Source organism: Hydra vulgaris, chromosome 03, assembly GCF_038396675.1.
Source record: "Hydra vulgaris chromosome 03, alternate assembly HydraT2T_AEP".
NCBI classification, from domain to species: Eukaryota; Metazoa; Cnidaria; class Hydrozoa; order Anthoathecata; family Hydridae; genus Hydra; species Hydra vulgaris.
In genome coordinates this window covers 5,176,890-5,190,076 of record NC_088922.1, presented here as the reverse complement: position 1 = coordinate 5,190,076, position 13,187 = coordinate 5,176,890, and the positions used below count along the sequence as shown (strand labels likewise).

The 13,187-nt window shown below is 30.3% G+C and overlaps 1 protein-coding gene across 1 annotated transcript; it reads left to right on the top strand.

The window, feature by feature from the left end:
- Positions 1-8,987: 8,987 nt before the first annotated feature.
- LOC136077889 (ARL14 effector protein-like) lies at positions 8,988-11,847 on the top strand. Its single transcript, XM_065792116.1, has 2 exons — positions 8,988-9,242; positions 9,424-11,847. The coding sequence occupies exons 1-2, from the start codon at positions 9,017-9,019 to the stop codon at positions 9,693-9,695; spliced, it is 498 nt and encodes a 165-aa protein (XP_065648188.1). The 5' UTR covers positions 8,988-9,016; the 3' UTR covers positions 9,696-11,847.
- The last annotated feature ends 1,340 nt before the right edge of the window (positions 11,848-13,187 follow it).

The window sequence follows — 13,187 nt, the reverse complement described above, 5'->3', positions numbered from 1 at the left end:
TTTGAAATAATTCGCATGTTTTTGAGTAGTTTTTTTATTTTAATTGTGTTGGTGCTGCACCAAGCACCAACACAATTAAAATAAACTTAATTATTCCCTTAATTAAGGTAGCTGTGAATAAAAAAAAAAGTATATGTTTTTTAAACAGTTTTGCTTTAAAAACCTTTTAGCTTTATATAATGAGCCAATATTTTTCGATATTTTGTTTTCTATTATACTTATGTGTTCGCGCCATGAAAGATTTTCGTCGAGAAATACTCCTAAGAACGCGCACGAGTGCTCTCTTTTTATTATTAGAATTATCAATACATAGATAGGAAAGTTTTACTGGAATATTTTTTTTTTCATGGAGTCTATGAAAAAGAGTGTATTCGGTTTTACTTATATTTAATCATAGTTTATTCGACTTGAACCATTCAGTGAAATTTGTGAGTTCCTAATTGACTATTTCAAATAAGAAGTCAATGTTACTATTAGAGTCAAACAAGTTTGTGTCATTAGCAAAAAAATTGTAGTTAAAAAATTAGAAAACTTATGTAAGTCGTTTATATAAACAAGAAAGAGTAGTAGTCTGAATATTGATCCTTGAGAAACACCGTACGTGACTGTCATATATTTTGATTTTTCTTCTTTATACGATATATATTGTTTTCTATTTGTTAAGTAACTTTTAAACCAATCAATGTTTGAGTTTTTTATGCCATAATATTTTAGTTTAGCTAGAAGAACGTTATGATCAACTGTGTCAAACGCTTTGCTGAGAAAACTCCTACAGTATATATTTTTTTCATCAAATGCTTTACGTATGTCATAAATAAGGTGAATAATGGCACGGTCAGTGAAATGTCTTGACTTAAATCCAAATTTTTCGTTGTAAAAAATATTAATTCTATTTAGAAAGGAATAAAGTCTATCGTACATAGTTCTTTGTAGTATTTTTGAGAAACAAGGAAAAATCGAAATTGATCTATAGTTTACGACGTTTGAAGCATCCCCAGATTTGAAAATTGGTACAACTTTTGCAATTTAAATTTTTTAGGACAAACGCCTCGTTTAAAAGATAGATTAAAAATATGCAATAGTGGAATTATTATATATTTTATTGATTTTATAATGACATGAATACTGATATCATCATACCCTAAACTTTTTTTAGGTTTTAACAAAAACATTGCATCCAGCAGTTCTCTTTCCGTAAGTTCATTATTGTCTATTACGTAGGTATTATGAGAATTTAAAAAAGATTCAAATTTTACTTTGTTGTTTCTTTTTTTAAATTTACTTCTGTGGTTTCTATTAGAAACCGCGACCAAGATCCGGAAGGATACCGTTGCTTTTCTCATACGGGACCGATTTGACGACCCATATAGGCCCCGTAGGGTACCCGAATGTCAATGTTGGCTGGGTAACATCGCCTTAATAAGTCAAAGATTTGGAATATTGTATTGCCCCTTTGCCACTTTTTTGAATCCCTTGATGGCCCTTCCTCCGGACATACTCCCTACACCGGTTGCATTGGAAAATCTTTAAAGGCATATGGCCTGCTTCAAGCGGTAACATTTGAGCCAGTTAACTAAATCAGTTAATATATCAAATTTGAGTAAGGATCAGAGGTATTTGAGGGATATTGCTCTCGCCATTAGATCAGACATATGTCCTCCAGGTCTTGCTAAGCGAGATCCAGGCCCCTTAAACATATCACGCTGGTTGACAACAGCCAACAAAATATTAAGATTTTATGTTTACATTGCAGAACCATCAAATAACTTACGTACCATAGTAGAGTTCGTTCTCAGAGTGTATGCACCTTCTTGGTTTCGCATCAAAATCCATCATTCAATTACGGATGGAGCGCGGCATCTTTAAAACTTAATTCGATCATCTAGATACTTGGATCAAGTTAACTGCAACGTCATTGGCCCAATAATTTCTCGGAATGCTTACTTTGCATCTCAAGAAAACATTCTGCTTGCAATGCTAACTAATAAGAGAACACATATCAGAACCCTCGGCGTTCGAAGAGTGATAAAAAAGAAATAGAAAGAACAGTAAAATTGGTTGTCAAGGCTCTAAAAAAAGTAGGTAGACATAAAAACGGGACCGAAAAATTCACTCCACTCTAAAATCGAGGAAGGTCATGCCTGAAATTTGGTACAAGAAACAGTACAAAACCTAAAAACTTTACAAAACTACCATTTTTGTATTCTTAATTTTATGTAGTTATTTTTTAATTCTTATAATAGTATGCTATATAACTTATATGTAAGTGTATAACAGTTCAAATTTATGTTTTATAAATTTTAGTTAAATAAGGAAAAAAAGGCGGATTTGTCGATTTTAGTGTAATTTTAGGCTCTTTGCCAGAACAGAAAAAATTTTATATGGGGTGTAAAATTTTTTACAATAACTAATCATACACATGTGTAGAGATGTTCGGACTGATTGACGTTTTTCTGTTCGCCCGTGTTCGTACGGTCCGAACCACCGAACCGGTCAAACACGAGCAACAATAATTTTGTCAAACAACCCGGACAACTCGGACACCCCAAACACCGGACAGAAAAACTAATGTCGAACCGAACACCGATCGATCACCGAACAGTCATTGAACAAAAATCTCGAACGCAGAATCATTAACCCAACGCAAGAAGTTTTCAACTGGATGAGTGTTTGCCAAGTCAGTGTCATCATCAATTACATAAGACTCAGGATTGTCTGATTCAGGAGTAATGTTCAAAGGAATCTGTGCAAAAGATGAGGAGAAAGACTTGAAGTAATCTTGCATACTAAAATTTAACAAAATTGGCATATAAATTGTTGGATAGGTTGACCCTTCCAAATCATCACTTGCAGCTTTGAAAACTTTTAAAAATTTAACCAAAACCTCCAACTGATTTTTGTCGATTGCCTCAATTGCTACCATTTTATTAGTTCCTCGTAAATGAATCAACAATTCATCATACATTAGAAGGACTCCTTTAAAGAGTGCCAGATGTGAATTCCAACGTGTAGCCACATATTTTTTTAGAGTCCGGCTTAATTTTGCATTCACATTTCCACTCTTCACGAATGTAACAACTTGATAACAATTGTGAAGAAGATCATGCAAAGATAAGCAGTGAATTTTCAATTCAGATGGTTTAAAAAGTTTTGTCAAAACATTGTTCAAGATGTGGCTGCTACATGAAATTCTTGTCGATTGCAAGATTTCTGGACGAATGTCTATATCTTCTATTGCTACTACAAAGCCACTATCTTTGAAAGCACTCAAAATATTAGAACCTTGATCAGTAGTGAAAATTATTCGTCTCAGTCCGCCAGCAGTATAGGCATCTACCTTTTTAAAATTGTCAATGAGATATCGAGAGACGACAGTGACAGTTATTGAAATAGGAGGTAACACAGAAAAAAACCATTGCCGTTTCCTTTACTTGATTATTTTCAATTCAATGCAGCGTCATCGATAAATATGAGTTTCTCTGAAAATCATCAGCCCAAATGTCAGTAGTTATGTCTACACCACTTCTTTCTAGTTTCGCTTTGAGTATTCGGCTGATTGTGATTCTAGACTTTGAAACACTAGTTTTCATGGCTTCAGCAACTTTGTGTTTGGAAGGAAGAATGTCTTTAGCAGTAATATGTCCCCGATAAGTAGCACCAAGATGAATAGCAGTGTTTATGACAGATTCAAATCCTTCCCCATAAGTTGTTACAAATGGACGAAGATCAGTACTAAATAACGCAAGACAACTATTCAACATCGCATTAGACTGTGAAGGATCTTGAGCTGTTGGGGCATGTGTTTTTAAATGTCTGATCAAAGTAGTAGTGCTACTTAGCTTTTGGTGAACAGCTTTTTTACAAATGTTTCAAACCGCAATATTTTTGACAGGTTTGGTGGCATGTAATTTGAAGAGCAAAGAAAAATTCATTCAAACTTCTGACTTGTCTACACCAGTAGTTTTCGCTTTCAAAAGAACAGAACCACTGGAAATTTGTTCATTTAAAATTCCCTTAGGTTTAATGACTTCATCTGAAGTCTCATAGACATCTTTTATAACATACGCCATTTTGTATTTTTGTGAAATAAGTTCTCGAAAAAGTGTAACTAATATTCACCAATATCCAGTAGTCCAAGGAGAATGAAACTTTTAAAAGTCTTGAAATAATTTAAAGCTGTGGTGAATAATCGAAAATAAAACCACAAACAAAAAATAATTCCCAAGAAAAAAAGCATGAAAAACACACCTGGAGAGTTACTCAACTTTTCTGCGGTCACATACAAAGCTATGATGCATATATAGAACAATAGACCATTAAAAGTTTACAACAAGATAACAATATAATCGAAATAAACAAAATATTTAACGTTTATATGTGCGCACGTTTCATGCTCTTCAGATATCTGTTCACAGGCAACAAGAGTACAACCGTAGCATAGTTTCGCATACATCGTGATTTTTAATAAAAAAACTTAAAAAAAACTAGGATAAAACAAAGGTTTAAACGATATCAACTATAAACTATAAACTAAAATATACAGTAACCATACCTTAGAATCTCCAGAAAAAATGAATATTTCCACTATAACAATTAACTATTAATTGTAACGCATTTATTTTCCGGTAAACGTCAACTAAATAATCACCCCAGAAACATCAAAACACAATAATCAAAACAACATACAGAATACTTAAAGGACACTTACTGTACACAGAACTGGACACTGAATCATATTTCCTCTGAAATTCTCTGGACACCTGTCCGAATATGGTAATTTACCTTGCACTCTCTCGCACTTATGTAAAATATCTATTCTCTTCCCTCAGAACTACAACGGCCTGATGTGTTCCAAATAAGTGGTGGAACTTTAATAGCTTCCACTGCGAAACAATAGCAAAAGTCTTGAAATAATTTAAAGCTGTGGTAAATAATTTGGATTAAAATGGAATAAATTCCAGAGAGATAATAATACTGAACAAGTCGTACAACCGAACAGTCGAACACTTTCGGAAAAGTCAATCAATTTTAATCGATTTGGCCCAGAAATGCCGGCCCGGTCGGCAAATTTTTCAACTCAAACCGATCAATCATCTTGTAAAATTTTTTTGACTCGGTCGCACATCGGACACAATTTGGCTCATGTCCGACCATCTCTACACATGTGCAGCTTTTGCACATTACCGCGAAGTGCTGTACGCCTAAAAAATATTTCTAAAAATATGTTAAAATATTGATATTTTACTAAATTTTCGAAATTTCAAGTCCCTTGCCAGAACAGGAAACATTATACTAGGGTGTCGAAATTTTTCACAGAGTTTGCTTATGTATAGAGACAAGTTTTCCGCTCTAGCCTATAAAAAATTTTTGTTTTTGAGCCCCCCTACTATATATTTCTTATGACTATGATACAATTGGAATTAGTAACGTAAAAATATACAGAAAAAACCTATACGGAAAAAACTTTTGTTACAACCGCGTGTATCTAATCTTCAGGTTTGTGGTCGCTTAATAGAAATTTATTTTCCTGCAACATTTAAAAATTAACTCTATTTTTTTTTTAAGCAGCTCTCCAGCATTTTTATAAATAAAAATTATTACTTTTTCTTATAAACAAAGTAAACATTTTTTTGTTGTATTGTTGTAAGCAGGGGCTTTTTTAGGATAGACCAAGTTAATTCTGGTGTTTCTTTGAGTTTTTCGCTAGTTTTCCATATATATTTTGAGAGAGTGGTTGCATTTGAAAGTTTTTTATTTGTAAATGATTGCTTGTGGTTCGCATATCTTTTTTTCCACACGCCCTCTGATAAACAAATGTATGCTTTTCTGGGTGTGTTTGGGAAGATGGTATTTATTTGTAAATTATGCTTGTCGCTCTACAATATTTATTTAGCGGGTAGATTTCTTTTTGTTTGCGATCCAAGGGAAATTTCAGTCGTTTTTTTTTTGTTTTTTTTTTTTGTGTGTAACTTTTAATGGTCTTTAAATTGTTGTTTGAGCAGCTGTAGCTAACTTTTGTGGTGTTTCGATATAATAGTTTATGCAATGGGTTTGAAGGTGGGAAATGCTAACCTATTAATTGCAAAAAGATTTGGCTAACATTGATAGAGACGCTTTTATTGTAGGGTGGTATAAGCCAAATTATATTCTTCTTTTTTTTTGAGGGGTGTTTTATCTTTTGGGTTGTACTCTAAGTTAAAGTTTTTAAAACCGTTTTGTTTAAGTGGTACTTCGTATTCTGTTTTTGATAAGTTGAACAATTTTTCATCGGAATTTTTTTGCGATAGTCAATCATTAATGGAGAGAGGGATCTGCAGTATGAATGCAGAGTAGTTGGTTATTTTTTATAGGATTGGTAGGAGTTTTTTGAAGACTAAAAGTTACGTCAAGAAAGTTAACGCTGTTTAGATTGGTTTGAATCTCTGTTTGGAATCCGATATTTTTAAATGTCTCAATTATATTTTTTCTGACTTTGTCTAACTGTGCGGCAGTTTTTTTGCGAATTACAATCAATCCGTCGTCTCGGTAAAAACCTATATCATTTTTAGAAATGGTTTTGGATAAAGAGTCTAGAATGTATAAACCCACCAGTTCACACACTTTGGCTCCGTCAAAATATCCTATTGTGACGTCAAAACAATCGTTTTACACCTTTTTTTCTTCATGTTTCATTAATAAAAAATAATAAAGATTTATGACCCTAATTTTTTCATTGCTAATTTTAGTGTGTTGTTTTGCAAATATTAAAGCGTTGTTTAGCATGTCTTTTGTGATGGATGGGTAAAACTAATTGATGTCGAGTTGTATAAACACAGTGTTGCTTGTCGCTTATGTTTATAAACTATATGATTTTTCAGCGGTGTTTTTCCATTGGTTTAACTTCTTTCTTATTTCCTTGTTGATTTTATCTAGGTATGTTTTGCTGACAACGCCGAGTTCACTTTTTGCTGGATTTAATAGGCGGCAAGGTTTTTGATTATCAAAATTGTTTCGTGGTCTTTTAATGTAATGAATGCTTCTGGCTTGGCAATTATATTGATTTGTTTGTTTATATTTAGTTTAGGTGCTATATTTTTTGCTTCGAGGTTTATTGAATTTTCTAGTTTTTTAGGGGCTTTTTTTGTATTTATTCTAGCTTTTTAGGGGCTTATTTGCATTTGTACATAAACATATTATTTTTTCTTTTAATAGTTTGGATTAATCATTGGGGGGTAATGTTGGTAAATGTTGTTTTTTTGTCGGCAAACATAAGAATATTGGGGTTTGATTTAATTTTTGATACGTCGCACAGTGACTTAAAACAACAAAAAAATGGTAATAAACCCCTCACAACTTTTCTGTAAATTAAGTGCTCTTTTTTAAATAATATTAAATTGCAACAATTTTTTATTTCAAAAGTATAAATAATTTTTTAATAAAACTTTTATTTTGTATTTTATAGTAAAAAGAAGTGAAAAAATTTGTTATTATTTTCAAAGAAATCTGAAAAATGTGAGATTTTTATTTAACTAAAATAGAGTAGTTTTAATTTAAATAAAAGTGTATATTTATTTTGAAGATAATGTTTTGGCTCTATATATTTCAAATTAACTAAAAAGAAAAAAAAAGTCTTATTTTTTTGTTTAAGTTTAAGACTTTTTTTAAAAAAAGGCTGCAAGCAATTGTATTTTTTTGGTTTATATATATATAAAATAAAAATATTCCACCGAGTTCCAAAAATATACACATATATCCTAGTTAATTAACATTTCTACTTTTAAAATATAAAGGGATTACTGCGGTCTCTTGCGGTATCGGAAGTTATTAAAGAAATACAAATGTTGTTAAACACTTAAAAACCTTGTTTTCCGCTATTTTTGAAAGTATTTTGTAATAATTAAAACAAATGAAAATGACGGGAAACTTTCGTTTTAATTTTTTACTTGTGGGTAATTCCGCATCAAATCACCCAAAATTTAGAAAATTTTGAATCATGGGTCTTCCAATTTTTTAAAAACCTCTTTGGCTGTTGCATCTTAAAAAGAAAAGTTAACATAAAATTTTAGCTAAAAATGTTGAGAGGTTGACAAGATACTGCAATTTTAATACTGACCTGGTTTCCTAAAATGACCCGGTTTTCATAACACTCTGAAAAAACATTTTTCTTAAAATAATAAGAAATAAAAATGGCAAAAACATAAAAATTAATATATAATGTTTTTTTGATGCTGAATTCAATAAATGTACTTAAAATGCTAAAATATAAACGGAACATGCTTAAAAATTAATAAAACAACTAGTTTCTATAAAACAACTTTGGGGCCCAATATCTCAAAACACCCCCATCAAAAAAATTTTTTTTTTGCTGTTAATATTTTCAGCTGTTTATAATCTTACTAGGCACAAAAAATCTAACTGGAAAAACGACTGAAACATACGGAACTTTAATTTCAAAGATGTATCAAATTTTCAATAAGCTATTTTAAAAAACTTTCAAATAGAATTCTGTAAAATATTATATTTAGTTAAAAGACTCCTTTAAAAAAAAAAAAAAATTTGTTATATTTAAGGAAGTCTTAATTATATGATAACTTAGTTATTTGAACTTAACAACTGAAAAAAACATCCTGTTTTGTTTTATATAAAAACTGAATTAGTGTGATATGGATGTGCATTTGTTTTTAAAATTTTGACAACTTTTGTAAAAGTTTATAATAACTAGTTTATAAAAAATTCAGTTAAAAAACAGTATTCGTAAATTTTATTTAAATTTTAACAAGTTAACAATTTAATATATATATAAATTGTATATATATATAAATATATCTATAAAGAAAATTAACAATATCTATCAGTGTAAAAAATTATACAACAGTGGGATTTTGAAAAGGTTTGAATTATTTCTATATAAATTTTTTTTTTTTACTAAAAATTAAGTAGGAAAATTCTTTTATTTAAGTGGGAGAATTCTTTTAATTAAGTAGGAGAATTCTCTTTTTTTTAGGAAATACATTTATACAATGTAGTTTATTATAAGATGTGTTCTATTGGGTTAATGACATCAGATGCATGCAAAGGCCAACAAGATGTTATTGGAACTTTAAGCAACGAAGAAAAAATAGCTATATCATTACGCTGTAACATTGAACTATCAAACTTAACAACATTATGTGAAAAACATGCAGCAAATTATTTGAAAATGTATCCTATATGGCAGAAAGCATGCTGTGATCCATTCAAAAAACATACAAAGAAAATTACAAGTAAGTAAAAGTGGAATTTAAGTATTTTAATATATATATTTTTTAATTTGTGTTTTCCAAAACATAAACAATGTTTTAAACAATTGTGCAGATAAGCTATATACAACTATACATACAATTATACTATATACAAAATACATAAAGCTATATGCAATTATATATACAATTTAATTACTTTTAGAAAATCTTAGAGTAGTTACGATAAATGAGTCACAAGACATGATGAGAAGTAGCTTAAATATTGCTCCTGGGAAGAAACTTTGCAAACCCTGTAAGCAAAAGATTGCCAAAAAAGCAGATCTTAAAGAAGAGAAGCAAAGTCAGGGTGAACAAGATGAAGATTTTCTAATATCATCATTCAAATCAAAAAGACAGGAGATCAATGAAGAACTTGAAAATTTTAATATATCTTCTCTAAAATCTTATTCAAAGTCATCAAAACATATACTCTAAGAAGGAAAGCGAAAAGTTCCTCGCATCAATGAAATGGTAAGTAATGTTACTAGAAAATCTGAAAGTCAATTCAATGTTTCCTCAAAACTGTGTTATGAAACGAATAACATTAAAAAGAAGGCTGAAAACTTTATTGAAATTATGAGCTTGATAAAAGAAAAAGTTCTATGTTCTGACAAAAGAACTATTGTTCAACTTCTAACACTGGCACCCACAAGTTGGTCAATATTAGAAGTACAAAATAACTTTGCAGTTACAGAATACCAAGCAAAAAAGGCTAGACAACTTTTTAATAAAAAAGGATTGTTGGCTATCTCACCTTTGTAAAAAGGGAAAGTCTTACAAAAAGAAATAGAAGATTCTGTTAAACTTTTTTATGATTCAAGTGATTTATGTAGAACTATGCCTGGAAAAAAAGATTATGTTAGCATTCAAAAGAACGTCCATAAACAAAAAAAACTGCTTTGTATAATTTAAAGGAACTATATCTATTATACAAAGAAAACAATCCAGAAATACAAATAAGTTACTCAAAATTTGCTTCACTTAGACCAAAGTGGTGCATTATGCTAGGTGCAAGTGGTACACATTCTGTTTGTGTTTGTTCTTATCACCAAAATGCCATATTGCTAGTAGATGCTTTAAATATTGGACTAAAGTATAAGGACTTACTTTCAAAAACCGTTTGCTCAGTAAAAAACAAAGAATGCATGCTTGCACAGTGTGGTGATTGTCCTGGTAAAGAACCCCTCACCAAATATTTGTATGAGATTTTTGGAGAATACGAAGATGATTTTGAGATACACTACAAGCAATAGCAAACTACTGACCGTGCAACACTATTAAGTTTAACAGCTGATGTTCCAACGTTTGTTGAACTATTAGCATCTTGTTTTGAAAAGCTACAAGCTCATTCTTTTATTGCTCACTCTCAATCACAGTACCTTAACCAACTGAAACAATATATGGATCAATCAAACATTATCATTATTGGCGACTTTGCTGAAAATTATGCTTTTGTTGTCCAAGATGAAATACAGAGCTATCATTGGAACACCCAACAATGTTCTTTACATCCATTAGTCATATACTATAAAGATGATAAGGGTGAACTGAAACATATTTCTTACTGTTTTATATCAGATGGCATTATACATGATGTAACTTATGTGTACAAAATATTCCAACTAATCATAACAATATTAAAAATAATTTTTTCCAATCTGACCAAATTACATTTATTCACTGATGGTTGCGCAGGACAGTACAAAAATTGTAAAAGCTTTTACAATCTATGTCAACTAGAGAGCGAATTTTGCCTTAAAATTGAATGGAACTTTTTTGTCACGTCCCACGGAAAGTCACTATGCGATGGGATTGGTGGTACTGTAAAAAGATTAACAGCACAAGAAAGTTTAAAACGACCGTACAGAAACCAAATTCTCACATCAGAAGCTATGTATGAATTTTGTATTGATAAAATCAAAGTTGTTAACTTCATTTGCATAAAGGGATTGGACTTACAATTGCAACGTGAAGAACAAAAAGAAAGATACACTGGTGTAGCAACTCTACCAGGTACTCGTAGCTTTCATCAATTTATACATCTTGGAGATAACAAGGTTGGGGCAAAGAGGTGTAGTACAGACACTAATTATACAATAATCCACAATCTTAAAAAGAAACAAGACATATCTCAACTTGATACTGTCACTTTAGGTTGTTATGTCGCTGTAGTCTGTGATGATAAGTGGTGGATCGGCATTGTTACTAAAACCAACTTAGAAGAAGTTGATGCTAAAGTTAAGTTTCTTCATCCAAATGGTCCATCAATCTGTTTTAACTGGCCTGAAAGAGACGACTACTGTTTTATTCCAAACACCAACATATTGAAAAAACTATCTGTTCCACAAGCTTGCTCTAGTTCTGGTAGAAACTATGTGTTTGAAAATGCTGAAATAGAGGAAGTACAAGTAAAATGGGAGCAATATTGTAAACTATTACAAACACAGTCAAAATAACTTTCATCTTTGATACTTTTACAAATCTTGTATATTTAAGTAACTTTTTAAATTACGATTAACTTTATTTTATTTACAAATATTTTTTGGGAATTTCTTGAAAAAGTAATACATCTTTGAAATTAAAGTTCCGTATGTTTTAGTTATTTTTCCAGTTAGATTTTTCGTGCCTAGTAAGATTATAAACAGCTGAAAATATTAACAGCAAAAAAAAAAATTTTTTGATGGGGGTGTTTTGAGATTGGGCCCCAAAGTTGGTTTATAGAAACTAGTTGTTTTATTAATTTTTATGCATGTTCTTTTTATATTTGAGCATTTTAAGTACATTTATTGAATTCAGCATCAAAAAAACATTATATATGTTCATTTGCATGTTTTTGCCATTTTTATTTCTTATTATTTTAAGGAAAATGTTTTTTCAGAGTGTTATGAAAACCGGGTCATTTTAGGAAACCAGGTCAGTATTAAAATTGCAATATCTTGTCAACCGGTAATTTTTTTTAGCTGAAATTTTGCATGCAATATTTTTTTACAATTAGGAATAATGTGTCAAAATATAACACAAAAAGAAGACACATGGTTCAATGGACTGGGTGATTTGATGTGGAATTGCCCATGTATTACTTGCTCTAATATAGTTTTTAAATCATAAATATTAAATATAGTTTTAAAAAACGTGCTTTTCTCATTATATACTATTTAAAAGTTTGTTAAAATTTTTATTGACAATTTTAAAGAACGATTTATCATTCGATAAGTACAACATGTTTGAAAAAGCTGAACAACTTTATTATTTCCTGTAATATAAAGTTAACTTAGTAATATAATGTTTTTACAGGATGTAGCAATGTGACAATTGTTAAAGCCATAACAATATAAAATTTTAAACAGAGTAAATAAAAAAATATATAATGTAATTTAAAATCTTTTTGTTATATTAATTTTATTATATTGATGGTTCTTAAAAACAATAACAATGAAAAGATTAGATCTTATCCCAAATATACGTGAATAAGGAGTGGATAAATTAAAATTATGGAAGAATTTAATACTGAATACTGAAGAAATTCGCAAAGAAAACTTAAATAAAGTAAAGGTTGCTTTACTTATATTTATTTCAAAGGTGAAGAAAAAACTAAAACAATGTGGACGAAATTATGATACATTTATACAAAAAGAAAATCGTTGGCTTCAAAGAAATCTTATGAACAATAAAAATTGCCATTTTGGTTCTGAAAGGCCTCATAAACAATGGAGTGTTCTTGGAGAGCAAAGCAAAAGAAAAAAAATAAAAGAATTAGCCACTGAACATCATGAAGCTCTATTTTTAGCTTCTGCAAAAAACGAAAATGTTGCTGGAGAAAAAAAAGAAGCCTCTATTTTAAAAACGATATTTCTAATGTTTTAGAAATAGAAAAAGTTGATGAAACTTTGTACAAAACTTTTCCCATTAATATGAGTGTAGAGGAAG